The sequence below is a fragment of the Clinocottus analis genome, unplaced genomic scaffold, assembly GCF_023055335.1.
Source record: "Clinocottus analis isolate CAN_PGR_092001 unplaced genomic scaffold, fCliAna1.0.p SCAF_14, whole genome shotgun sequence".
Taxonomy (NCBI): Eukaryota; Metazoa; Chordata; class Actinopteri; order Perciformes; family Cottidae; genus Clinocottus; species Clinocottus analis.
Window position 1 is genome coordinate 10,459,864 of NW_027175865.1, and position 27,964 is coordinate 10,487,827.

At 42.1% G+C, this 27,964-nt stretch overlaps 2 protein-coding genes across 4 annotated transcripts; both read left to right on the top strand.

The window, feature by feature from the left end:
• Positions 1-820: 820 nt before the first annotated feature.
• snx13 (sorting nexin 13) lies at positions 821-23,245 on the top strand. 3 transcript variants are annotated; one of them, XM_068576320.1, is made up of 25 exons: positions 821-973; positions 10,280-10,392; positions 10,508-10,610; positions 10,761-10,850; positions 12,718-12,839; positions 12,952-13,070; positions 13,824-13,928; positions 14,027-14,115; positions 14,442-14,525; positions 14,701-14,839; positions 15,502-15,590; positions 15,793-15,892; positions 16,397-16,590; positions 16,788-16,892; positions 17,053-17,223; positions 17,370-17,439; positions 18,055-18,233; positions 18,366-18,473; positions 18,583-18,693; positions 18,962-19,123; positions 19,342-19,413; positions 19,515-19,660; positions 19,770-19,838; positions 19,920-20,032; positions 20,691-23,245. In XM_068576320.1, the coding sequence occupies exons 1-25, from the start codon at positions 962-964 to the stop codon at positions 20,924-20,926; spliced, it is 2,901 nt and encodes a 966-aa protein (XP_068432421.1). In that variant the 5' UTR covers positions 821-961; the 3' UTR covers positions 20,927-23,245. The 3 variants fall into 3 exon arrangements, with proteins under 3 accessions (XP_068432421.1, XP_068432420.1, XP_068432422.1); XM_068576319.1 differs by lacking the exon at positions 821-973 and having other exon boundaries at positions 10,265-10,392; XM_068576321.1 differs by lacking the exon at positions 821-973 and having other exon boundaries at positions 10,265-10,392; positions 18,091-18,233.
• Positions 23,246-24,925: 1,680 nt separating this feature from the next.
• Positions 24,926-27,959, top strand: btd (biotinidase). The gene is made up of 6 exons (XM_068575038.1): positions 24,926-25,336; positions 25,915-26,064; positions 26,416-26,564; positions 26,658-26,835; positions 26,919-27,518; positions 27,592-27,959. Exons 1-6 carry the CDS (start codon positions 25,097-25,099, stop codon positions 27,862-27,864), a joined length of 1,590 nt encoding a protein of 529 aa, XP_068431139.1. The 5' UTR covers positions 24,926-25,096; the 3' UTR covers positions 27,865-27,959.
• Positions 27,960-27,964: the final 5 nt, after the last annotated feature.

A 27,964-nucleotide genomic window follows, 5' to 3' on the forward strand; every position in this document is an offset into this window, starting at 1 on the left:
ACTTTTTTTTTTAAACCTAAGAGTCGTTTAGTTTTTTTGTGTGGAAAGATTCATCATCAACATTGAGATTGCATTTAGTGGTCAAAACTTTGTTGGCTTAGATTATTTGAAACCTGGATTTTTGAAATATGTTACTGTACTTGGCTCAGGCGGTCGTGATTCTCATTGCATTCATGCTTTTTTCAATATTTTATTAGCACAGAACAAACGGCAATTCATGCAGTATATGCCATAATATAAATGATATCAATATCAATCAAATCTGTGCAGAATGAATATATACATGGATCAAGAACTATATGGGCCACTGGATCCAGCGTTTTCGACATACCAAATGCTGGATACTAATAATCAGAATACACGTAATACATTATGTTGTTTGTGTTTTAACAGATCTAATTTACTGCATTTTAGATTTAAGTATTCTAAGAATGAAACAAGTAAGCTACCACCAGTTGGATCAAAAGTTAAACGGTTTAAATAATTTATAATATGTAATTTAACATAATGAAGTTGCAATATATTTTTGAAGAATCTCACAGCAAACTGTTTCACCTTCATTTGCAGGCATTCAGACAAGCATTCCTCCAAAACAACACATTTAAACCTCCAACATAACGTAACCCTTCCGTGTGTTCACCGCCAGAGGAAGATAATATATTCATATCATATAGTCTTCACCATATTCTTGTATTTGGGTCAGTCTGTCGTGATTATCGCTGCGTTCGTGTCCGTCAATCAGTCACGGGTGTGTTCCTGCGTCATCGCGTTCCGGCCAATCGCGTGGCAACGTCCAGAAACAGGGCACCCGAGACGTAAATCTTGCAAACATGGCGACGCTCCGAGGAGGGTACGGAGATTGGAAATACGACCGCTTTTAAACAGACAAAATAACCTCCTCTTCGCATGCTACGATGTGGTGGGGTTAGCCAGAGCCACCGCACGCACAGCCTGCGAGACGATGTTCGCAGAGGTAAGTTGCCGACGCTGAAATAGACGCGTGAGTCGTGAACCGTAGTTTGTTTTCCAGTGACAGACACGGCTAGTTAGCTTGTAGCAGTTAGCGCCTTAGCGTTAGCACCGCAGGTAAACACATACAGTCGGACAGGGAGAGAGGGCGACTCACAGCCGGATAGAAAGAGAGGAGGACACACAGCCTGATAGAGAGAGTGCGACACACATCCCGACAGGGAGTGGACGATTCTGGGAGAGAGGAGGACACACATCCCGAAAGAGAGAGAAGGACACGGGGAGTGAGGAGGACACACATCCCGACAGAGAGAGGAGGACACGGGGAGTGAGGACAAACATCCCGACAGAGAGAGAAGGACACGGCGAGTGAGGAGGACACACATCCCGACAGAGAGAGGGACACGGGAAGTGAGGAGGACACAAATCCAGAGAGAGAGAGAGAGAGAGAGAGAGAGAGAGAGAGAGAGAGAGAGAGAGAGCATCCCGACACAGGGAGAGGACGTCTCAGGGACGGGAGGACACACGGCCGCTGGGCTTTAAGAAAGGCTGCCCGTTTAAAAGAGGCGGTCAGTCCGGGATTACACGGTTAACGCTTAGGTAATACGATGAGCTCCTCGCTGTCAACACCGTGCTGGAATTAGCTCGACAAAGGCAATGTTGATATTAAGTTTAGATTATGAGTAACGTCCCTCAACAGCGAATTTCTTCTTCACAACATACACAGGTGAGCTGACAGGTAGCGTTGGCTGTTTGGATGGTGAGCTGGACTGAAACCTAACCCAGTAATAATGAATGCGTTATCAACATGATGGTCGAGGTACAGCACAGTTGTGGAGTAACATTACTGCTGACAAAGCGGATTTAGGTGATGATAAGCTAATGTTTATGTTGGTAACGAGCCATCAAGTGTTGTGGCATTTCTTGCTTTTACTTAAGGGAAAGTCTTGGACATGTACACACAGCGGTCCGGTAAAGATTTGTCTTTCCAGTGACTGAAAAGCTCCTCTTATCAGACTCCAACAATAAGGTGTACACATGCTTCCCCTAAAATGATAACATGGCATCTTCAGTCTTGTGTTGCTGGTCAGTGGTTGATCCCTCAGCCTGACACGCAGGTGTTGTTAGTGTGACTTGTGATAACACTGCAGTTTTGCTACAGTTCTTCTCACATTATGCAGTTTCTCAATGCACTCAGGTTTCCTGATTTCTCGATAGTTACACAAGAGCCATGACATCTGCCCACAAGAGAACAGACAGTCCACCTCACCTGGAGGGCAGGTGACCTAGCCACATATAGGCACCCCTCCAGCAGTTTAAGTACAGGTTTAGCCTCGGTAATAAGGCTTTAGCAGCCACTGCACTATTCTGCATGTCTGACAGGGAGTTCTGATTTCTGTGTAATGTGCAGCCAGGTGGAAAACTACAGCTTAGTAGCTCTTTTCAAAATATTGCGTCCTGCTAACCTTTGGTTTGAAGTTTGTTGAAGGTCTTGTATTGGAACATCCTGTGATGAGTTTGGGCTTCACAGTATCTTGGTAGTGTCCTTTTTTAGAATGTAAATAAGTGAGGGCAGAGATACTTCAGAAGATGTTGCAACTCACTTGAAGCCGCAATACAAATGGGGCCCTTTCAGTCGTCACCGCTGTTGTCATTATCTTTTAGGATCTTTCGTTTGAGGCGGTTTCTTATGAATTGATAAAAAGCTGCTGACTTTAGTCCATGCTACTACCCTCTGGCAATTTTACTTTCTGCTAAGGTTTGCTCTTCATGTAATTTGATTTCTGAGTGCATGTTTGCACACAACGGTGTGATGCAAATGTCGCTCCTGTGATTTGTAGTTCTGTTGCACATTCAACAGTAATATCAAGTTTGGCTGTAGACATTGGCACAGACTTTATCTTTGTCAGACTGTGATTTACTCCTTTGAGCTAATGGTGTTGACATGTAGCTTGATGAGTACTCCATTGTACACATTTATTTTGATGAAGGAAGATGTGAGTGCATTGTGTGTTCATCACAGGGACACAGTTATCTCTGTGCTTTTTACCTCCACCTGAATCTTATTACGGTGTCTTAATCAAAGCTTTGTAGACATTACGGCCAGAACACAGTCACATCAGGCTTGCTTGTCGTCTCGTCCACCTCTCCCTTCTTCCTTCCTTAAATAAAGACATAAAGCGTAAGTAAATGGAAGCGGTTGCACTGCCAATCAAGCCGACACATTTCAAGAATCAAGTCCTGTCTGGACCTGTGTCCCGTTCACATTTTACATCACAGTCAGACTTGTGTCACCAGTTGTTATTGTATTTTTACTTAATTGTGTGGATTAGGTGTATGTATAATTTGTCTTTCAATGGCTCCAGTTTATAAACTGAACAAACAATACATTTGGGGCAGCACAAGGGATGCAATTGCTGACTACTGCAGAGGGTACAATTGCCAGTGGGTGTGTTGTGTGTTCCAGTTGGCGTGATGCCGATGGCCTAGTGATTTCTACTAGTTGATTGGGATCTTTGGTGAATCACATAAAGCTCCAGTTATGCCTTATCAAAAAAGCTTACCCGCTACTACAAAGTCAAAAGACATAGTTGGGGACTTAGAGTATGTATCAAAAGAGGCATGTGGCTAATTTTTCCCTCCCCAGTGTAACAGTGGAGTTAAACTGCAGCTGGAGGGAGCCGGTCATTTAAAATTAGCTAGAAAAATAGGGGAACAAAGTCGTGCTCAGCCACACAGCTAGGGAGTAGATGACTAAATTGTTACCTCACCTTTGTCTACTACAGCTGGCAGACAAATCAAAGCTAAAAAACAACAGTAAATTACATATTAAGGTCTTGTGCGCCCACCAACTGCCAGAAATGCATCTCGGTGTACATGTTTCTTGACCTCTACTGAAGAAAGGAACATCCCTCCAAAAGATATTTGATGTGTTGACGATTGAGCGTCTAACCCGCCAGTTCAAAGCATCAGTTGTTTCTCCAGTGTTTCATTCAGTTGTTCTTTAATTTGTCACCCATACTAAATATGCCCACATACATCTATTACCGCTTCAGGAAGTTTAATACTTCCTTGTGCAGTGATCAGATAATCAAACACACATTCCAGTGCAAAGATAGAGCAGGGCCAACACTTTTCGTGTGTTCAAGGTGTTGATCATAAAATTCCACCCTCTGGGATTTTTTTTTTCTACTGTTACAATGATAAATGTCTGTTAGTGATGAGTATGTGGTCATATACTCTCACACACCCAACATTTTTACTGCTATATCAAATATCTGCTTGTCCTACACCAGCTTTTCTGTGATTACAAAAGATGAACAGTTTATTCAAATATCTCCGGTTATGTTTTTTCAGATGCAAAGTGCTATGTTCATTATGCAATCGTTGGCCTGTTGAAGAGTGGTTCATGTCACCTTGTCTCTACTCCCCTGGCTGTGCTTGTTGCTTCACCTAATGTGTATTTAGTTAATTTAAGGACAGCTGAAGTCAAGTTAGTAGTTTGCACAGCACAGATTTATCCTGTTGCTGGATTTTCTGAGTATCAACTCCACTGACTGTTTGTTAGTGTCCCATGACAGAATATCTCCTTCCATCTCCTTAGAATCTTGACAATTTCAGTTGTCAATTTTGTTTGAATTACATAGTCTATGTTGTCTCCTAAAATTGAATTTCATAGTTTTCTTTATATGATCTTTTCATTCTGTTGAAAGAGAGTATTAATCATGAAGCTAATATGGTAGCTTGTATTATTGTGGTCCTGGTGGATTAGGCCAGCATGATCAGTCAGCCCCACTCACTTTCTCTCCCTCTGAGGCATTAACCATGGATCTCCCACAGGAGAGCTTTAATGGGCTAAGTTGACCTCTCGCCTAATGACCACACTCATCGGGATTGCAGCTAAGCGCTAGTTGACTTGTGTATCACAAAAATAGCAATATCCATCCTGGAGCAGTTCTTACCACGTGTGTGTCAGAGTATGTACAGTGCAGAGTGTGTGTAGTTCTGCATGGGTTTATTTTTGCCAGCAAATCTGGGAAATAATAATCTCCAAGACACAGATAAGAGGGCGTGTGTGTATGTCTGTCTGAATGTGCCTGTAGTCAAGGACATCCATAGCTCCCCTAAAGACCTTTTCTATGTGGCAGCAAGAGAAACACAGCAGATGAACTAGAGTCAGGACAAGAAACAATATATTAGCAAAGTAATAGATCGGTTTAATGTTATTCTAGTGTTCTAGTCAAGTTAAGATAACATTGCATCAATATTTCCCTACTTGATCCTTGGCCATTATATACACAGCAACGCAAGTAAACCTTTTTATTATTGAACTTGCACAGGTATATATGAATACATGTATGTTTTTGAACAAAAGACAACCCTATTTCCATCTATCTGCACATCAGAAACTCAAAGTATTATCACGCTCATTATGTGTGTCCGTTCAGTGTGCGTTGCGTAAGGAAGACTTGCCTGGATGTTTAGATGTGTGCGTTCCCGATGGGCTCGGGTGTTAATCACTGGAGCAGATGGTTCATGTTTAAAACCCTGTGTAAGCTGTAATGACTCAAGAGTGTCGGTTATCGTCTTTCCTACAAAGCCAAGCCTCCACAGCCTCATCACCTCACCACACAGCTCCACTGATAGCCTCCACATTCACTGCTGACGTCAGACTGGATATTTGAGCTACATACTTTCTCAGGGAATGGTTGCATTTGGTCGGATGGACTTGTACAGTATTTATTTTAAGTTGGAAAATTGCCTTCACACTCAGAAAAAGGCAGATGACCAAATAAGTAACAATGACAGCTGTTCAAACAAAAGCTGTTGGTAAATTGTTATTTTGAATTAAACTGATACAGGAATTTGCCTTCTTTATACGTAGTTCACACTATAAGACTTTACCCCTGAACACTAAACGGTAATAATGGACTCCCAGACAAAAAGCCCCAGTTCAGAGGCAAATCAGCATTGGCTCAGGGCTCGCACATCACTGCTCTTGCACTGTGTGCGAACTGTTTAAAGACACCGGTTCATTGCACACGCATTCCAGATATATCTCGCATGCTAATTATCTGGATCCGTCAGGGAGTCTTGTCAGAAAGCTGTAACCAATGAGAGGCCGAGGCACCTGTTGAGGGGAAACCTGTCGGAGGGGTTGCGTGTAACTAGGAACTTTACTGCTTGAGTGGCAATAGCAACACAAGCTTTTGTCACACCTCTAGGGTGTTTGATATTTTCATGATTGAACACAACGCAGTGACTGATCTAAAAAAGGAAATGGTGAAGGCGTGTCTAAACAGTCGAGCAATCTGATGACGTTAAAAGTCGTGCAGTGTGAACCTGGCTTAACCTTCGTATCAGCGCTATAACCATATAAGCCCTTACGCGACTGAAACACTTGGAGGAAACACTGCTTACAGTTTGTTCTGGCAAGCACAGGCCGTGTGTGTGTGTGTGTGTGTGTGTGTGTGTGTGTGTGTGTGTGTGTGTGTGTGTGTGTGTGTGTGTGTGTGTGTGTGTGTGTGTGTGTGTGTGTGTGTGTGTGTGTGTGTGTGTGTGTGTGTGTGTGTGTGTGTTAGTTACATTCACCCGTTAGCATATAGCTAATGCCCGGTGGTAATAGACGTGACTGCAGTGTCTTGCTGAAAGTTTCTGAACCAACAGTGAAGCAACTGCCTTCTCTGTGATCACTGTGTGTTTGGAAGGTCAACAGAACGGTCACTACAGGTCTAGTTGTTGATTTTGTAGTATGAAAGTCATTGCCTCGAATTTTATTTGGTTTTCTTAAATGGTGACAACGTTGTTGCTGATAACTGTATTGTACTTAGAAGTGTAAAGAGTCCAGGACTCTGCAGTTCATGTAAGATTTGTGGCATGGTATGAACTGCTCTGTGAATAGCATTCCTTTGTATTTCCACCACTCCTAGCTCGTCTGTAATACTAGTCCTCTTCTTCCGCAAGCCCTGTTCTCTTCCCAGAGTCCTAACCTTGCTATGAGCAACTTGGTTCCAACTAGTTATGACTTGAGGGAGGGGGCAGTCTAGCCAGTTTGGACACATTCTGCAGCCCGAACACCTTTGGGTTCACATTCTCTCAATACACTCTGCTTTTTATTGTACATAAGTTGTGTCTATAATAGTTGTTTATTAGTTTTGCATTAGGATTTGATTTGAATCTCAGTCTACGTTACAATTGAGTTTGTTGTTGTTTGCTGTGATTTAAAGCACCTTGGTCAGCTCAAGTTTTTAAATGTGCTTACAATTACATTTGATTTGCTGTCAATCACATGATTCAACAAAACACAACTCCTCACATTAGAATTTACGTAAGCTTTGGTTCATAATGTGTAAGGTAGTTTGATCGAGAACTGATTACTGACTAGTTACATGAAAATGAGGGTTTGAGAGTAATGAACAGTGAATGTTGATTTGCTCGAACCTGATTTTTTACCATGGTTGGGTAACTGTCATTTGTGAGTCATATATTACAGGGTGTGCTGCTCTATAGAGGGATAGTTTGCTTAGTTTGTCTGAGGTATTTATTGTGTGACTTTTATGTTTAAAGGGTTATTTTGTCTTTACCAAAGTCGCTAAGTAACCAACCATTTGAGGCAGCGGCAGACCAGCAATTCATGCATTCTGAGGTAAAAATTCTGTTTTTAATCAAAGGAGTCTTGTGGCTTTGATGATAACATAGACAACGGGTTCATTGTCTTGTGGAAAAGCGGTGAAATATTCTAAATATAGTCTACAGTTATGGGGATGTTGATTTTTGTAGGTGGGCCTTTCTTTTAGGTGGCTTCAATACATTTTGGTGATGTCCCCATCCACAGCAGTACATTGCTTAGCTTCTGTGCTGGAACTGGAGGGGGGGGGGGGGGGGGTGCTGCCATCTGTTGTAGATAATACACAGTATGAGAAAATACCTCATAACATCCAAACTATCTCTTTAATGTGATGACCCAGACCCATGTGTTTTAAACACATTCTGCTGTCCTGTCTCTGTTTACACACTGTGTATTTGTCGTTTTGTTTACATTAAGTAAAGTCAGGGACCTCACTGATGGCCGTCAGCATCAGGTCTTAATTTTTCCAGTGTGGGATCAGCTAGTCCTGATTAGGAATGTCAGAAGCTGATTTAAAAGAAAAGGGACTTCCACACAGACAGCAAAGCTAGCACAACAACAACACCCAATGTCAGGGTATGGCACCGAATTTTGAAGACTATAAATCCAGCTATTGCATGAAATTAAATACGCTGATCAAAAAGGTCCATCACTATAGTTCTCGTCATTTTCATAACATCATGCACTTTCCTATGCAAATTGTTAGTTACGTCATGTACCACATTCAGCCCACTGCCATACTTTGAGTAGTTGTTGGCCCTACCACATTTTCTTTTGTGCTGAACAAAATGCAATGTCATCAGGACTGACTAGGAAGTCATGAGGTATGCATGTGTGCTTTGGCACGAGCTCAGTTGTGCTTCTAGATTTTGTTTGGATGTTTCAAATTTATGTGTAACACATTGTACCAATTTTTGTGAAATTGAATTCCTATTTGTAACTAAGCATTTGCAATTACACCAATAATTAAATTAGTAATTTAATTCTTAAACTGTGTTCTCCATAAGGTTTATGCTGCAGCAGTCTGTGTTCAGTAGTCCTGTCTCACTCTTACATTTCCAGAGGCATTTTCTGTGAATAAATGCATCGTGGCCTTGCATGTAGAGCCATAGGTTACAGTTAGTCTGGTTCACACATTCTTACTTTACTGACCATATTCCTCAACAGTAGTTTGCTTAACATTGATTGTCAATAGCCTCCCTGTGTGTCGTGGTCAAGCTATACATTGTAAGCTTGCTATCCTTGTTGGCAGCATGTGTGTCATCCGATTGTCCGTCGCTGGCTGTGGCAGAGAGGACAATGTCTCAGTGTCGGGAGGAAATTCTGTCCGTTTCTATCGGCTCCATCAGTGGAGTTGCTTATCTAAGAAACTCTAGTACTAAATGTAGGGAAGCCGAAGATCATCACTGCTGATCAGCACGGTGTCTGTCTATCTGATGGCTCCACAGTCAGGGTGTGACTTGTATACAGTGTGTGTACATTTGGCCATCATTGTGTACATGACTGCATTCCTCACATTAACTCATGATGCTGTATTTTAATGAACTTGCTATGGTTTGCACGGTTTCATTATTTCAGTTTCCACTTGCTGGTTTCCAACATGTTTGTTGTGCTCTTTAACAGGCTCATCGTTCACATAACCCCACCACATAAACACTGTAGCTGGACTGAAAATAGATTGTTCAGGTAAAAGTAGTGATTAGGGATGAGACAATGTAGGATTTTTTTATTATATTGGTTTGCCATTTCAAGAGTTTTATGCGTATTTTGAATTATTTTGCCCAGGGTAATTGTGACTTGAAATGTTTACACTGTCCAATGACTAATATTGATATACATATTTTGGAGTTAACTTTTAAACAATTGGAGCTGCTAGAGCTGGATTGGCTAAACTACAGCTCGCTGGCCAACTGCAACCTGCTGATAGATAGATAGATAGATAGATAATTTTAAAATAATTTTGCCACTAATGTGGAGAACTTGGACACAGAGCTACGAGATGGAATCCAGAACTTGATTTCCTGCATTGACAATAACAGGAAAACCATAGAATGTCACACACGAGGCAGAACACACACGCGCACGCACGCACACACACACTGTCAATGCCTAATTCTTTCTAACAATACATTGCGCAACAATGTGTGTGTGTGTGTGTGTTTTTTTTTTTAATAATCCTTTCCTGTGGCGACGTCTGAAGTGTAGAATGGTGTTTTTTATCTACGCATGACGTCCTTGTGCGGTGCCTTCGTCTAATCATCTGACTTGCTCCTGATTTATTATTACTTTTCTTCAGAGTGGGCGGTCAACCCGTCAAATCATTTTGTAAGGGGAATTGATCATGGGTGATTTATTTTTATGTTCGGATTTTTGTATAAGAGAAGACTTTAAATTTAAATTGTTGGTTTGTTTGCTATGTACAGTAAAGTAACACAAGACACAAATGATGTAAGATGGTAAACAAAACAAAAATGAATGCCATAAAATGCTAATGAAGTAGATATATTTGGACTTTAATGTTAGTCTGCATATTAAAATATTTGCCATTTAAGTCACTGATGGAAGTGATTGATCAGGCGTTACTGAGGGAGTCTTTCTTCTGACCAACTGTAATGATCTCCAGACTGGTTTAAGTTTGAACTGAAGTGCACAGAGAGTATTTATCGCATGTTTGTGTTTCAGGCCAGTCTGTCCATCTGGGGATGGGGGGGTCTTGGAGTCGTGCTGTTCCTTGTCACCTTTGGACCCTTTGCCATATTCTACCTGGCTTTTTATATCTTCTGCTTCATTGGAGGGTGAGCAGGAAGACCACTAAACCACCCACCATGTCTTTACAGAGGCATGCTCTCTCACATTAACCACAACACCTGATGGATAGTTTTGATCTGTTCTCTCACTTACGTTTTCCAGGGGCTTTGCAGTCACTCTACTTTATGGAAAGATCAACTCAGAGAAACACCTGGAAAAGTGCGAGCAATCTTACTTGCCACCCACACAAATTGGTATACTGAAGGTAAAAGCACGCTTAAGCACACATGCATTTTGACCTCGCCTACACAAACAAACAAATTAGTTGTAAATTATGTTACTGTGTTGACAAAGACCGTGCACCATGTAGAGCAATAAAATCATCATTGGTTGTCTTTCTTTTTGTCTCCTTCAGACATTGGATGAGATGAAGCTGGAGATGAAGCCCATCAAAATTGACAGAAGACTCACTGGATCAAGTTTCATTGATGAACCACTACAACAGGTGTGTCTCTGTGTTTTTTTGTGATATATATGTGACTTACCTGTGTCTTAGCTTCACCAGCAACATGATTGCACCTCCAACAATTAGAATGGTCAAGCATTAAGACATGACCAATATTCTCTGTTAATAATCCTTTTTTTTTCTTTTTTGTGTTTATCTTGCCCCTTGTATGGTATCACCTGCTCAGCTCAGTTGCCAGTTTGTTAGGTATACTTGACTAAAACTATTGCATTTTAATACAATACATCTGCGATATATTCTAACTTTGTTGTATAAATTACAATAATTACAAATCATGAATGTCATCACATAGGATTGACTGAAAATAAATATTATCTTTTGTCCCTCTGTCTACTTATGAGGGGACAGAGCTGAGTTTAGGATGGATGGATGGATGGATGGATGGATGGATGGATGAATGGATGGATGGATGGATGGATGGATGGATAGATAGATTATGGTCATAAAATCACTGCACCAATGGGACAACAGGTGAGGAGACAACAGACAATAACCGGTTTCGGACTGGGTGACATACTAGCTCTCAAGACCTTTTGAACACTGGCCCATTTAAATCACTGACCCATCAGCTTGCCGAGGTCAGCGACTTCACAGCCTCAAGCCAGAGAGTAGGTAGCAGTTATGTATGCACTGTTTGACAGTGACGACGCTATCAAAGAGGGCAGATCTCCTAAAGCCCAAAAGCTTCAGCATTCCTATAATCATGTGATATAATGCTTGCTTTTGTTCGTCAACATTCTTTTTTTCTCCAACAAATGAAAAAATAATCGAATTAAATTATTGTTAAGTTCAGTACGACTAACAAATGCCAATCACACACATTCCCCATCTTGACTTAACACTGAATTAATTTCAGCTCTGCTTCTATAATTGTATTACTTACATCTTCACACATGTGGTGTCTTTAAAATCAATTTGTTAATTTTATTTCCCAATGAGTAGTGGTCACCTCAAGGTCCAACAATTGTTATCAGACATATTGTTCAGAAAGAAAACTGATGAACGTTCCTCACAGAAAGTGGAACTGAAAGTGTCTGTACTGTTACACTGTCGGTGTTGCACCAACACACTTTTCATTTTTTACCCTGCTGATAATTGACTCTTTTTTTGTTGTTGTTGTTGCTTAACACAGTCGTAAATAAACCGTCTTCTCATTTATGGTACGGCAAGATGAGCTTACTGTCTTTTGTCTGGTAGTCACAGCGTTTCTTTCCACCCTATCCTGAGGTTCCAGCACAACATGAAGCAGCGTGTCCGGCAGAGTAAAGTGCCGACGCAGCAGTTTGTGATGGTCAGATGACACTAACGGCTTTACTACGGTGCTTCTGTTCTCCCTTCCTCCCTGGGAATGCACACTAATCATTTCAGCAGCAAGTGAACCTTGAGATCTTTAGCACGGCGATACGTGACATCATTGAAACCTGCATCGTGCTCTCTGGAAGACATTTATGGTCTTGATTTTTCTGGCACATTCTCTTTTGTCTCTTTTCTCAAATGCACAAAAAATACAGCCGCAACAAAATCCTCCCTCCCTCTGCAACTTATATGTTAGCACAGTAGACGGTTACTTTGATTTATGTGTGTGCTTGATTTAATATTACTACTCTGCTGTATCTGTTTTGTATGCAACAGCACAACTAAATTATTGATAAACCAGGGTTTCCTAGGCCGTAATAGTTCAGAAATGTTTTCTTTTCTCTAGGTTTTAATACTAGACAATGACAATACAGAGATTTAATTTACCAATCTCGCTCGCAATCCACTCTCCACCCCTCTCAGTCCATCCAGCTCATTGGGTGGTTGTTTTGACTAAATGTGTTTTCTATTTCCCCCTCCATGTTTGTAGGTGATCCAGTTTGCTCTGAGAGATTACATCCAGTACTGGTACTACACTCTGAGCGAGGATGAGTCCTTCTTATTGGAGATCAGACAGACGCTGCAGAATGCCCTTGTCCAGTTCTCTACACGGTACAAGAAAAGCCTTGTGTGTTTTAATATTGAGTGTTTTATACAAACCAAATGTTTACTTTTTTATTCATTTTTAACTTTCTACATTATTCCTGTGTGTTTATTTTCAAAGGTCCAAAGAGGTGGACTGGCAGCCTTACTTTACCACTCGCCTGGTGGACGACTTTGCCACCCATTTGCGTGTCTTTAGAAAAGCCCAGGATCGCCTCGCTGACAGAGAGGACAAGCAAAGTAAGCAAACTCATTTTATACATACCTGCTTTGTCACTCTCAGTAGACATAATTAGGATGTTTGGCTCGTCTCCTGGGTTGATTCTGTTTTTCAACAATAGATGTGATGGTGTATTTTAATCCTTAAGGAATACTTCATCCCCAAAATGACATTTTTGTATATTGACTACCTACCCTGTGTTACCTTGAATGCTTGAGAAAGCTTTTCTTGCATGCCTCCGTGGTGAACGGACAATCAAAAAATAGAGAAAAGTCTTGTTGAACTGAAGTAGATGGAGGCATTGTTTTAACAAAAGTTAGACATTGTGCAGAATAATCCAAGTCTCTTTCATCCAGTTGTGTGCTCACAGTTGTATTTCCAACGCTTCTGCATAAACAGACTCATGCTTGTGCCGGATAGACGAGTATCTGTTTTAGACTGTTTTATCTTAATAAAAGTATGTATAAGCAACCAACTTGGATTAAACTGCACATGTGTGGTAGTTTGTAAAAGGATGTTTTGAAATAGTTTAGCTGTTGCTAATTCTGGCCTCCGTTTACCTTTACTCTACTTTTCACAGTTTACAATTTCTTAATAATCTAATTTAAGGTAAGGTAAGTAATTGATGTACTAATGATTATTTTCAGTATTCCTTCATTCAGACTTTTTTATTATTATAAGATTTGATTATAATTGTGCTACAGAAGAATTCTTCCATATGGTGAAAATTCAGGCATTAATGGTGATAATGACGAAGAGTCATCTTTGAACAGGGGACATAACGGAGGAGCTGGTGGACTCCTTCTTTGAGGCCGAAGTGGAGATGGAAAGAAAGATTTGTCGAGATGTAGTATGCACTTCGCACAAAGATGAAGAAGGTAAACACACTTTTGTAATGTACCTTACGGTGCACACAAATGTGTTTCTGTTTGAAGCTGTAACTAATACAAACTAAACGTGTGTGTGTGTGTGATAGGTTTTCTTCGTGACTTGTGTGAGTTGCTTCTGTATCTGTTACTACCTCCTGGAGATTTCCACAACAAGAACATGAGATACTTCCTCAGGGTGAGTGCACACAAACAAACACAAAATCTCCCTTCCACTTCCACTTACGTCTGTCAAACGATCACAACACACGTGACTTCATTGGTTTTGGATGCGAATATGAGGCACAAAGTTGTGCACTCCGTCACACAATATGTCGGACAACCTGTGTTGTTAATTTTTAATTCTTGAGCCGCCGGCCAAATGCAATACACTTTGGCTGCCAGTGAGCCAACAAAAGGCTCCTGAATAAACTACACTGCCCTACCAGACCATGTGACAGCATGTTTGTAGTGTAGACTATCAAGCTTCAACCTTAAAAAAATGCACTGTGATGTTTTTTTAAGGAGGTGCTGGCGCGTGGTGTGCTACTTCCTCTGATCAACCAACTCAGCGACCCGGACTACATCAACCAGTTTGTCATCTGGATGGTGAGAGCTGACATGCATACATCCTTTCTCCCTGTTAGCCATTACTAACTGACATCTTGTGCAAATAATATAAAAAATGGATTTAAGTAACAACCAAGAAAGCAAACTATATGGGTCACAGACTGCATTGGTTATGTATGTTGCGGATATGAAAATGGATGTGATTTTTCTATAGATCCGGGACTCCAGCTGTAACTATGAAGCCTTTCTGAACATCCTGAAGCTCACAGACAAGCCTGCTGAGCTGGAGGCGGTCAAGGACAAGGTGCTCGAGGAGCTGCAGTACCTCCGCTCTCTGGACACTGCCGGAGATGGTGGGCACTCACTCTTTCTCACTGCCAAACAGACGTGTGCACACATAGAACTAAAGCATTGATATAGTCCAGAGTATCGGGTCAAGACATTGTCCGGAGTTGCCCTTTCACATGTATAGCAAACAAAAGGTGATTGTCCTCGTCAGATGGGTTCTCACCTACTGGAAATACTAGGTAGAGCGTGCATGGGGCAGAATATGATCCAAAAACACTCTGACCACTTAGCCCGTTCACAACGTAGTCTTTTGCCGTTTAATTTGTCTAACTGTTTCAGCGTCGGCCCTTACGTACAGAGGTTCCCTGTTGGACATTTTCGGTGACGTCTTTGTGTGGATTTCCCCTCACTAGAAACTGTCTTTAACACCCGCACTGGCTTACTGTGAATTCTCCAGACAGTTTCCAGTCACACATTTGCTCAAACAGACACACGACACAGACTTTGCAATAGTACGCTGGCAGGGCAAGTCTGTTTTAATATTCGCTTCAAATGATTCGGACATTTGGGTTTGCACATACAGCTCCTCTGGGTAATGTCCAGATAATGTCTGAATTGCAGTGCATATGTGAAAGATGCTTCATTTGCCCGAGAGTAGGAAGACACACATGTAAATAAATGCATTGCTTTCATCTCCTCCCTCTATGTCTGTTTCTTTGTCCTTTAGACATCAATGTGATCAAGAACCAGATTAACAGTCTTCTGTTTGTGAAGAAGGTGTGTGAGACCAGGATCCAGAGACTACACTCTGGCAAGGTGAGAGGCTTGCACTGGAGGATCCCGTGAAAAAACATACATCACTTATTATTAGTGTGGTGGTAGAAGGCCCAGCTGCAATTGCGCAAAGTCAGTTTGTTGGTTAATATTTGTCTTTTGGAGTCACTCAAACGGAGAAAAAGTTTGACCTTTTCTGCTTTATGTATCAGTCTTCACGTATCTTTGTTCCTGTGTTGTGTAGGAGGTGGATGCCTTGAAGCTGGCAGCCAACTTTGGCAAGCTGTGTGTTATCCCACTGGATCACATCCTCATCCACAACATAGCCCTGCAGTTCTTCATGGGTAATTCTGGAAATGCATTATCACACAAACCACAGATGCCAAACATCACTGTAGTTCCCCCAACGGCCTTAATCCTGAATATTTCTGTTAATCATCTTCATAATCCATAACTTGTTCCATTTCTCTATAATTTATAACCCAAACCTGTCTTGTTAGGAGCACTCGTTTTCAGTCCCAAATGACCTCCTCAGAAACTTTAAAAGGTCATTCCACTTTACAGATCAGATTACGATACAGTGTGTGTTTATGTGTGCAAACTAGACGTCAAGCCAAGTTTTGTCAGATCTGGTGTGGAAAATTAGCAAGAGCCAACATCTTAGACATTATGGCCGTCATTCGTCCTTCCGTCATATATCTTGTTATCCAAAGGTGTTAACTAAGAGTTGCAGCAGCAGAACAAGCAGCCAAAACTATGCATGCACGTCCTTACTCCTTATATACATGCATGTGCAACCAAACTGCGATGGCCGATAGACACCAACTCTTGTGTGTCCTTTGATGCAGACTTCATGCAGGCAGCGGGGGCCCAGGCGGAGCTGTTCTTCTGGCTCACTGTGGAGGGCTACAGGGTGACGGCGCAGCAGCAGCTGGAGGCCATGCAGAGCTGGCAGACAGATGGCAAGAAGCAGCCCAGCGCCACCAAGGGGCTGTTGAAGGCCGCTGCACTGGGTGTCTTTGAACAATACCTCTCAGACAAGGTGGGAGGGATCAAATGAGTGTTTCAAGTCAAAAGTCATATCAACAGTAAAGAAGATTAACACTAAAATATGTTTCCTTTCCTGTAACTTCTTGGTAAATTACATGCGACTGTTTTCTTTAGCTTGTGTAGTTAAGTATTTTGAGAAAGTATCTAACGGCATCAGTTTTAACCTTTTATATCTTTCTTTATGGACAGGCGTCTCCCAGAGTGCAGGTGGACGAAGCATCCATAACGACACTAGGGGAGAAGCTGCAGAAAGACGACCCCACGCCAGAAATATTTGATGAAATCCAGAGAAATGTACTAAATCTTTCTGTCTGTGTTTGAGGGACTTTTATGAATCAGACCAATACTCAAAGCTTTTAGTGTTTTCCTGTACACTATATTTTATTCAATGTTTTTAATTATGTCTGTACTATCTTGCCTTGTTGACAAATTGTTTCCCATATATTTATCCCAGGTGTATGAGATGATGCTACGTGATGAGCGCTACTACCCTTCCTTCAAGCAGAGCCCGCTCTATGTGCGCATGCTAGCAGAGTTGGACATGTTGAAAGAGCCGAGCTACCGGGGGTCCGATGATGGCGACGGAGAATCCTTCAATGGCTCTCCCACAGGAAGCATAAACCTAGTACGTCTTCTTCACTTCCTGATGCAGTGCTCAGAAAATTCATGGCATCGGTTTTGTCACCGCTCATCCAGAGTGAAGAAGCCCTGCGCTGTGTTATTGTTGCCAAACGACGTAGTTAAAAGATGACTTGTTTCTTGTCGTTTCAGTCTTTGGACGACTTGTCCAACTCTTGCCATGATGAAACTATGCACCTTCATGCCTTCATCTCTGACACAGGTACACACACAGAGTTTTATAAACTTGTTTTGTGAGCCGTAACGTGTGTTTAAATCACTCGGGAACTTTTGCTTGTTGCTTACAAGGGTTAAGAAACAAAGGGCTGTGAATGCAACTTTTAAGAGTTTTTACTAGATTGTGACATGTGAACGTCCGGTTTAAAAAGATTTTACTTGACTTTCACGTGGTGTTTGGTATTTGGATGTTGTAACTATTTATGTTGAGAATCTTGGAATTTGTTATGTATATATTTATAGATATATACACTATATCTCAACCCCTGTTAGTCCCTCCTTGCATGTTTTTTCTTTTACTTTTCATCTCCTAGCTCCATTCATTATGTCTGCTTTGTCACTTCATACTGTTCCAGTATTCTTTATTTCTTTCGTTTTATCACCTTCACTGTTTTTCTGTTCTTCCTTTTTGTTTCCTCCCCCCCTCTATTACCTTTCCTGTCATTCTGTCACATTTCCCCTCTGCTCTGCATTCTTTCTCTTGCTTGCTCCCCCTACCCCCACATGCACATTTTTTCTTTATTTTCCCGTCTTTCTTTTCTACTTTCATCAACCCCCTCGTCCTCCATTTCCATTTTGGATGTATTTCCGGGCACCGTAGCTGACGCTTGTCTCCCCGGCTTCTGGGGTGCTGCAGGGGTGTGCAACGACCACGGTAAGACCTACGCGCTGTACGCCATCACCGTGTTCAGACGCAGCCATGACGGCAGCGAGGACTGCTGGAAGACCTATCGCCGCTACTCTGACTTCCACGACTTTCATATGAGGATCACTGAACAGGTGTGTGTGTGTGATATATGGTGTTTGTGGACGAGTTGTCAACAACATGTTATAGCCCAGAAGAAAGTGTAACATTAGTGTTAAAGCATGGAGCAACATCTCCTTCTGAGTGCTGAATATATTCTGTTTTAGTTTGAGAACATGGGGTCGATCCTCAAGCTGCCAGGGAAGAAGACCTTCAACAACATGGACAGAGACTTCTTGGAGAAAAGAAAAAAAGACCTCAATGCGTACCTACAGGTAACTGTTTCATATCTTAGTGTTTACAAAGTATTCATGGCTTTGTTGTCTCGCATCATTTGGTTAAGTGTATATCAGTAACTTTTGTGTGTTTGTGTGTGTGCGCTAGTTGCTCCTGAACCCAGAGATGGTGAAGGCCTGTCCAACGCTGATTCCTTATGTATATGACTTCCTGGAGAACAAGGCCTACAGCAAGGGCAAGGGAGAGTTCGCACGCAAGGTTACTTCATTCTTTTAAATAATAATTGTTTCATTTTTATTTGTTATTTGTTTACTACTAGAGAATTTGAATATTTGTGTGTGTGCGTGTGTGTGTGTGTGTGTGTGTGTGTGTGTATATATATATATGTGTATATATATATATATATATATATATATATATATATATATATATACATAGTCAATATTTTATACTCATTTATTTAATTACACTGTTTTTTTTTCTAAAGTACATGTTGTCCTTTTTAAATTTTTTATTCCCCCATCAGATAGACACATTTGTAAATCCTCTGAGGAGTTCGATGAGAAATGTGTCCAACGCGGTGAAGGGCCTGCCAGACAGTCTGGCTGAAGGCATGACCAAGGTCTCTGACAACATGGGCCGCATGTCAGAAAGACTGGGCCAGGACCTTAAACAGTCCATACTCAAGGTAACGCCATCACATGGAGCAAGTCCTTTTGCATACTAGTAAAGGAAAGCGAATAACTGATTAATTATTTTTTATTCATTTATTTTTTCCGGTTTGATATAGTATGTTAGCTTTTTGATTTAACAACATAGAACAGAAAAACAAAACGTGGGCCTGGAGGACTCTAAATCTGTGATCGCTGACATTTTTGAATAATATTTCTCTATTTTCTTTTCTAGGTGCCTCCACTCCTCCCCAAGTCTGACATCGATCCTGAACACTGTCGTGTTTCTGCTCAGCTTGATGACAACGTGAGTCAGCGGGCATGTTTGGAGCTGCGTGTTTGTTTTATTCTTTTCTTTCCTTGTTTTTTTATAAATATATTCAAATGTTCATTTATATATGTGTCTAGGTGGATGATAACATCCCGCTGAGGGTAATGCTGCTTCTGATGGATGAAGTATTTGACCTTAAGGAGAAAAACCAGTGGCTGCGAAGGAACATAAAAAACCTGCTGCAGCAGCTCATCAGGGCGACGTATGGAGACACAATCAACAGGTCAGACACATAAAATACACACAGCAGACTGAAATAGTAAACAGGCCGATTGAAATGTTAATAGCATTAAATCAACACAAACTGAATCGTCACTCCTTTGTCTCCCTAGGAAAATTGTGGACCATGTGGACTACTTGACCTCACCTGAGCAGGTTGCAGACTACGTCAAGAAGTTTAGGTAACGCTTGCCGTTTTCTTTGAACTAACTGATTGGTCAGAAGAAAAATGACTGACCCTCAGTGGCTCTGTCTCCGTGTAGGGATTCCTACTGGCCCAACGGTATTCTGGCTGAGACGCCACCCCGACGGGACAAGAGCATCCGCATGAGGACACGAATAGCTGCCAAGACCAGTCTGCTGGGCATCATGCCAGGTGAAAAATCACACACCCACTTGATTTAGTTACATTGCATTTACCTGACACTTTTATCCAAAGCAACTTACAATAAGTGCATTCAACCATGAATACAAACTCAGAACAACAAGAATCAAGAAAGTAACATTTTTTTCAAGAAAGCAAAAAAAGTGCTACTTTCTTTATTAAAGTGTAGTCTATAAAGATGTTTTTAGTTTGCGGTGGTAGATGTAGAAACTTTCTGCTATCCTGGTGTCAATGGGGAGCTCATGTCACCATTGAGGAGCCAGTACGGCAAACAGTCGTGATTTTGAGTGTTTAGCTCGCAGTGACGAAGCTATAAGCCGATTGACAGACGCTGAGTGGAGTGAATGAGCTCAGGGTTATCACTCAGCCCCAATTGGGACTCTCATCTACTGAAACATATTGTCGTAAAACACTTCACATCAAGCACAAAACTAAAGTGGTATATCTGAGCCTCACAGAACTGAATATGGACACACAGAAGGAACATCACATCAGTGTTCATTTGGTTTCCATCTGTCTTTTTCACCTTTCCTTTTGTAAAAAATGTGGTAGTTTGTTTGCTCACTTTTTTGTTCCTTATTTTCATTTCCTGCTGCCTCCATGAGCATTTGTGCTCACTCCTGTCTGTATACTTCTCTTACTACCTCAGACGAGCTGAAGCACATCATCGGAGCGGACACCACGAGGAAAGGCATCCTCCGCGTCTTCGACATGTTTCAGTACCAACCCATGAACCGTCGGCTAGTCTACGTTTTCCTGGAGGGCTTCTTGGAGACTATGTTCCCCCAGTACAAATTCCCCGAGCTCTTTGTTAAGCTGCACTCCCGCTCGCCACGCATCCACCGATATGGCCAGAAACTCAAATCCTCCTCTCTCAAGAGGTGACAGGAGATGGCAGAGGCAACAGGACATGGGCCAACGAGAAACACAGACTTGAGAGCTAAGGGTGAGAGTCGGTGGGGCTTGATGTGAACGTTGAGGTATGCGTGTGATTTCTGCCTATACACTTCTCTCACACACTCTTTTCAGTGAAAACACTCCAATTACTGATGATTTCTGTCAAGACAGAACTGAAGGACGAACAACAGACACTCTGCCCTCCTCTCTCACACACACACACACACACACACATGCGCAAACACAAATCCTGTAATTTGCACCAAGACTGGACTTGGCAGTCTTATCTTTTAGTTTAGATATTTTCCTCCTCCTTTTTGGACTTTTTAGTTGTGTTTAGCTTTATACTGGGCCAGTCAATGCTGCTTTCTCCTGGTCCAGAGAGCAGACCACAAATACTGTCTTGTTTTTAAACTGCAGGAGTAGATAGCGTAGACCCACACCTTGCCTTACCTTCCCGCTTCTGTCTTTTGGCCGGTTCCCTCGACCATCTCAGCGATCTAGCCACTCAGCTGTAGTCAAACTTACCCTCATGCTGGAGACATTTCTCTGCAAAGGCTGCACTTTTTTTTTTTTTGTTCATTGCAACCAAATATGTCAATAGCACTGGGTTAAAAAGGCGCTGTTTTTAAAATGTGACTGAACAAATATTGGTTGGAAGAGATGATTTAGATTTGTATTGTCTGCATCTTCTCCAGCCTCAATGCCTCTCTTAAGACGGAAGTTGTTTTTTCTTTCCAAAGTGTAACATCTAATGTTCCACCCATGATCCTCAAAGAATAGATCCACATCCCCTTTAACGCTACTGTCATAACCTGTGACAACCAAAGCTCATGCTGTTCCATACGTGTGTGTGTGTGTGTGTGTGTGTGTATGTGTGTGTGCACGCGCACACTGGTTTGGTGTTGGGATACTCTGAACACTATTGTTCTTCAGATCCTTAATCGTGTGAGGAAGGAGAATGCAAAGTTGACCTTTAACGACCTAAAAGGTGAGGCTGTGAGGACACACAGCTGTGGGCTCGGGCTGTCCAAGCGCATTATCAAAGAATGTACTCTCTGCTCTAGTGTGTTTGGCTCATGCAGAATTGTGTGTGAATGGGCGTGTGAGAGTGTGTGTTGAGCACAAAGATGCAGTCTTCAGTCTGCCAGTCTGAAGTGTGCCAGTGTGAGCTAGTGAACCCGCCTTAAAACTATATACAGTATATACTGACCAAGAGACTCGCTAGAGGTAGCTCCCCTTCACTCGACTGAACGTTACAAGGAAATCAATAGAGATATGGAGGTATATCCACTTTTATTCAGAGAAAATGTCTTTCATTTTGTGCAATATTTCTTTTTGTTTAATGCATGTGCATTTTGAATCATTATATACTTAAACAAGTAATTCATATTGTTTTAATAGTAGAAAACATGAAAGAAGCTTCCCAAGAAATGTCTTCTCATCCCAACAACTTAACATTCCGTTGTTGTAAAAGTACAATGTTTATTTTACAGACTTGTTTTATAAGTCTGAGTTTTTTCTGTTATTGTTTTTGGTGTTTGGGGGGTATTTTACACCCCTCGCCCACTCGTACAGAATAGTGTGTTTTGGGCATCAGTCGGGCAGTGGCAGGGGGTTTTCTGTGTAGCAGCCGGATGATTAGCTCATTGGGCTATAGCTAGTTCAGAGGCGCCTCAGACAACGGCTTCTTTTTAACTCATGAGTGGCGTTTTATGCATTGAAGCCTGTTCTGTTGAGTGTGAACAGATCTTTGTGATTAACTGACAGCTGGAGGGACCCATGTCCTGTCATGAGCACTTACCGTAGCAACTGTGGGCGGGCCACGGGCCGGGCAGAGCCTCGTTCCGCTGCAGTCGTTGGATGGGACTCCCTCGTCTGCTTCGATTGATTTGCTTGCACTGAGCAGCCCTCGTGGACTCTGATTGGCTGACTAGGAGGACATGAACTGGAGCCTCACTTACTGGAAGGTGAATATTTTTGTTCCCACGGTGGAGGAGGTGTCACTTCTAACTTTCTGCACATCTCTCCATACAGGAAGGCTTGTCTTGTTTTTTAACCCCAGTATTTATGAATCTGATTATGAAAAATTGTGCATATCTGTGTACAGTATGTGTTAATAGTGTGCCTAAATGTACTGTCAACTCTATTTTCATATTTTTCTTTAACCTAAAAAAAAAAATCAATCAGAATGTCATGATCATTTATGCGACTGAAAATGACTAGGGTGTTTTTTTGCATCATGCTTATCAAACTCTTCCTTGTGAGCTGTTGTGCTCAGATCAGTATAACACTAATAAAAGGTAACTCAAACTAACAGACCCTCGGGTCGATGCTGGTGTCGGTAAGTTTGTTTGTGATTCTTGATGTGATAGATTTGCAGGTTTTCAGCTGAATGAAACGCTCCTGATGTGGCTGAGGTTTCCGTGTAGCAGCTAAAAGGCCTCATATTACACCACTAACTGCTATCAGATCATCTCCTTGCTGTCTCATTTAAATGTTTGCTCTTTATCTTGTAAGCACAGATTTCTTTTCTAGAAATCAAACAGTTATTTTTGTGGAGAAAAACAAGTTGGTCAGTTTGAAGCTCTGAGCAGAAACATAAATTGGTTAAAGGCCTATAAAGGACTTGAAGCAAATGTCCCGACTTCCAAGCTACATTACCCTGCTTACTGGTATGGATAAAATGGTTTATGCATTAAACTGTATTAAATGTCTATTACAAAATGTGTTGTCATGCAAAACGTTTCAATGATGACGTATATACAATGGCCTTTTTTATTTAAATGCATCATCTTTTAATTCAACCAATCAGTAGCGTCCAATATTGTAGAAACCTTTGTCCCCCCCTATCCACTATGCACACTTCTTTAACTGCACTGTGACAGCAGCGTCACGTCTTGCTCGGCAATTTTCCCACCGGGTCTCCGACGATGACGATTCCCCACGCAGCCAAACCTGACATACACAAAACGGTGCATTACTTCAAAAGACGACAATCGACGTCATAGGTATAAAGTGAGAGAAACGTCGTCGGCTCACTCACAAGCAGCAAAGGTGATCTGCGCCACCGTGCCCATGGAGGTCGGGCCGCCTTGTCGCATCACTCTCCGGGCTGCGTTGTACACATACGCTGCAGACAGGATCAATCCGCCGCCGGAGAGGACCCGACAGCTCCAGCAGCTGCTGAACTTCTGGCTGATGTTGGACACGGGGGCGTCTCCTGCTGTAGCTGCCTTTGGTGCTGTTGACATTGTACTAGCTCCAGGGCATGTGCTAATGCGAATAGACCTCGAGGTCAAACACCTGATCCGGTGACGTCAGAAAGCACGAGAGAAACAAATACACATTAGTCCGTTTCTCGAAATGAGCCTCGTATGTTTAAACAATTCGTTCACATTAAGTACGAAGTCACGACCTTAAAATGTGATCGCAGATCCCGGTAATGCTGGTCGGAGAATGCGCATCAGATTTGCAAAGAAGTTCCGGGTTATTTTAGTGTTTCCTGCCGTGGATTTTTCAAAATAAGGGTTCGTATAGATCATTTATTACTCTAATCCCTTTTTTCCGTTTTTTTTCTCGCATTTCTAGATACAATTAAAGTAATATTACAGTGCACAATACGTACAAAAATATAGAATATTATAAAATGAACTAACAAAATAATAGTGCAAAGATGTAACCAAACTACGGGGAAGATGGAAAATAGCCTCTTGCTTAACTCTGGCACATTTAACAATGTTTTTTAATAACGTGCACTGTCCCTTTATTAAATAAACCATTTGAAACAAACAATATTATTATATTTTAGTTGAGTCATTTATTTAGCCAGAGGTGGTTTATTATGAAGTCGTATTGCACTGGGCAGGAATGATGTCCAGTATTTTCTTGTTTTTATTTATTTGTGACAGTTCTTCTCGCCGCTAGGTTGCAAATACTATTCTGGGATCACTTAATGGCGAGACAAGTAGATATATGTTTACGAATATGTGTTTAAAAATACAGACTGCGATCGTGTGGCTTAATATGTCCATGTGAAGACAATAATATTGCGCAAGGGGTGCTATCGCCTCTGAACCAGAGGATGATGACTCACTAGAAGGACTCCTGACCCCTGAGAGGCGACGGTGCAACTCGTGAGTCTGCTTAACATCATTGATGTCTCTCCGGGTAGAAACAATGTTTTTGCTGGTGGTCGTTTTTGTCAGTTTCTCTCTGACGTCGTCAGTCGGTCAGACCCAGCCCGTCCTGGACTCCTGGTACGTGGCCGCTGTGTACGAGCACCACGTGGTCCTGACCCCGGAGCCCCGGGCCCCCTCGTCCCGCCGCGCTGCCCTGCAGCACATGCAGAAGAACCTGAACATCTACGAGGAGCAAGCGGCCCAGGCCGCTCAGCAGGTCTGTCTGCTCACGAAGGAGTTAGATGGTCACTGTTTTAGTCAAAGAAACAATTTGGCTTTTTTTCACTTCATAAATAAGACTTCTGTTTATATAGTATCCAGATCCTTGATGATTGAAAGTAAGAAAAAAGAAAAAGAAAAAAAAGGGCTTCAAAAGGAAGTTAACTTTACAATTTTTACATTAATAATATTAATGTGTAACGTTTTACTGTAGGTCTTGAGACCCTTAATTAAAATTAAGTTAACTAAATTAAAGCCTCTGGTGTCACTCTGGACATGGCAGTCTTTTATTTTAGTTGAGATACTTTCTATGTTTTTTTAGTTACCTGATCCCACTAAATGAAATTCATGTTGCCATTGTTAGACAGGCCACTCACTTTAAGTTTCTGTGTGATTTGTGAATTAAAAAAAAAAAAAAAAGCGCAGTCAGTATAATATTAAATAAGAATTAAGTCAGTCACCAGGAGAGGTTGTATTTTTCTGTATGCTGACAGATGGATGCACATTTAATGTCACACATTACAGTACAGGACTACAGTAATTAAGCCTCATCCTCTGCCCTCATCTCATCTTCAGGATGCCCAGATCCTGGTGTTTCCAGAAGATGGTCTTCATGGTTTTAACTTCAGCCGTTTGTCCATCTCTGGCTATCTAGAAACCATTCCTGACCCCCAGCAGGAGAGCTGGAACCCCTGCACAGAACCAGACAAATACAACAACACCGAGGTGAACGATCACACAGTTGGATTTTACATTTTTGTTTGAAGGTATCATAAAAACATAACTATGTAAACACAGGTTTAAACATAATTGTGCATGTGCAATCACAAGTTTAGTATGACAGTCAATTGCTGTCCATCGTCTTGTTTACACATTTACAGTTATGGGACTTCACTAAAGTTATGAGGAAAACCCAGGACATATTGGACTGATTTATTCCAAACCTTCTACGTTGCTTACATTATTATTGAACGGGTATTCTGACATGATACACGTACATGGAGACAACACTAGGCCTTCACTCATGCAACACCAGTCTGTTAATATGATCACATTGAGTGTGGTTGTGTTTCACAGGTTCTCCAGCGTTTAAGCTGCATGGCCCGTCGTCACAACCTCTACTTGGTGGCCAACATGGCCGACCTGCAGCCCTGCCCCCTGAAGACTGCCCCCTCTTCCTGTCCATCGGATGGACGCTGGCAGTTCAACACCAACGTGGTGTTCAGGTACAATGCAGACATTGAAATAAGTCCAGCAAGTGGACCGATGCATAATTCCCTTGTCTACAGGAACTGTTTACAGAATCTTCTTTCATCCAGGTCAGATGGCCTGCTGGTGGCGCGCTACCATAAACACAACCTCTACTTTGAGGAGGCCTTCGACAGGCCGCCACAACCTGAGATCATAACGTTCGATACACCGTTTGCCGGGAAATTTGGTCTCATCACTTGTTTTGACATCCTGTTCCACACACCCACAGTTAACCTGTTGGAGAAGGTAGAACAATAGCCCCTCAAACGCTTTACTCAACTCTACATTCCTGTGGTCGGTCTTCTCTTCACATGCTCCTCTCCTTCTAGAATGTTCGTCAGTTGATCTTCCCGGCAGCCTGGATGAACCAGCTCCCTCTGCTCGACACGATCCAGTTCCAGCGGGCTTTAAGCTTAGGTGCCAATATCACCCTGCTAGCAGCCAACATTCGTAACGACCGACTGATCATGACAGGAAGTGGTATCTACACCCCTACTTCTGCCACGTACCACCACGCCCAGAAAGGAGACCCAGAAGAGGGCAGGCTGCTGGTAGCCAGGGTGCCAGTCTTAGACCCACTGTTGATGGGGCAGAGCGTAATCACGGAGGACAAGGTAGTTAGGGGTGAGTCCATATCATCCACCACTACAGACTCTGAATACTGTCCCAAAGAGAGCTGTTTGGATTCTGCTCCTCCTGAAACCACTTCTTCAGTTCTTTCCTCCTCCATCACCTTTGTCGCATCCATGATGTACGACTCATTCACATTCATCCTCCTAAACGAGACGGAGGGCGAAGTGAGCGTGTGTAATGGCACCTTTTGCTGTCACCTACAGTACCGGCGGTTACCACCGGGTGGTGGTAAAGAGGTCTACGCATTAGGAGCTTTTGCGGGAACACACACAGTAAACGGACGTTACGCCCTGCAGGTAAGAAAGAAGAATTTGAGCTATATAACTGCGAGATGATGCTCTTGTCTCATTTGTCATATATGTGTTGCAGGTTTGTGCCCTAGTCCGCTGTGCAGGGTTGGACATCAGTTCCTGTGGACAGAATGTGGAAGAGGCAGAGTCGAAAATGGACTTCCTGTTAGAGGGAAGGTTTGGGACCAGATATGTGTATTCATCAGTTTTGGTGAACAAGTTCGTCCTGGAGCAGCCAGAGCGTCTGGAAACCGCTGCAGATGGCAGAGTGACCATGAAACACTCAAAGATGACTGATGGGCTGGTCACTGCTTGTCTGTATGGACGAATGTATCACCTGGACAATGAATGAACTGATGCCAGGAGAGAAACATCAAGGAAATAAAAATAAAAAAATCTTCTGATCAAGATAATGCTAATGACAACTCAGGTGTTGAACATTTGTCTTCTGT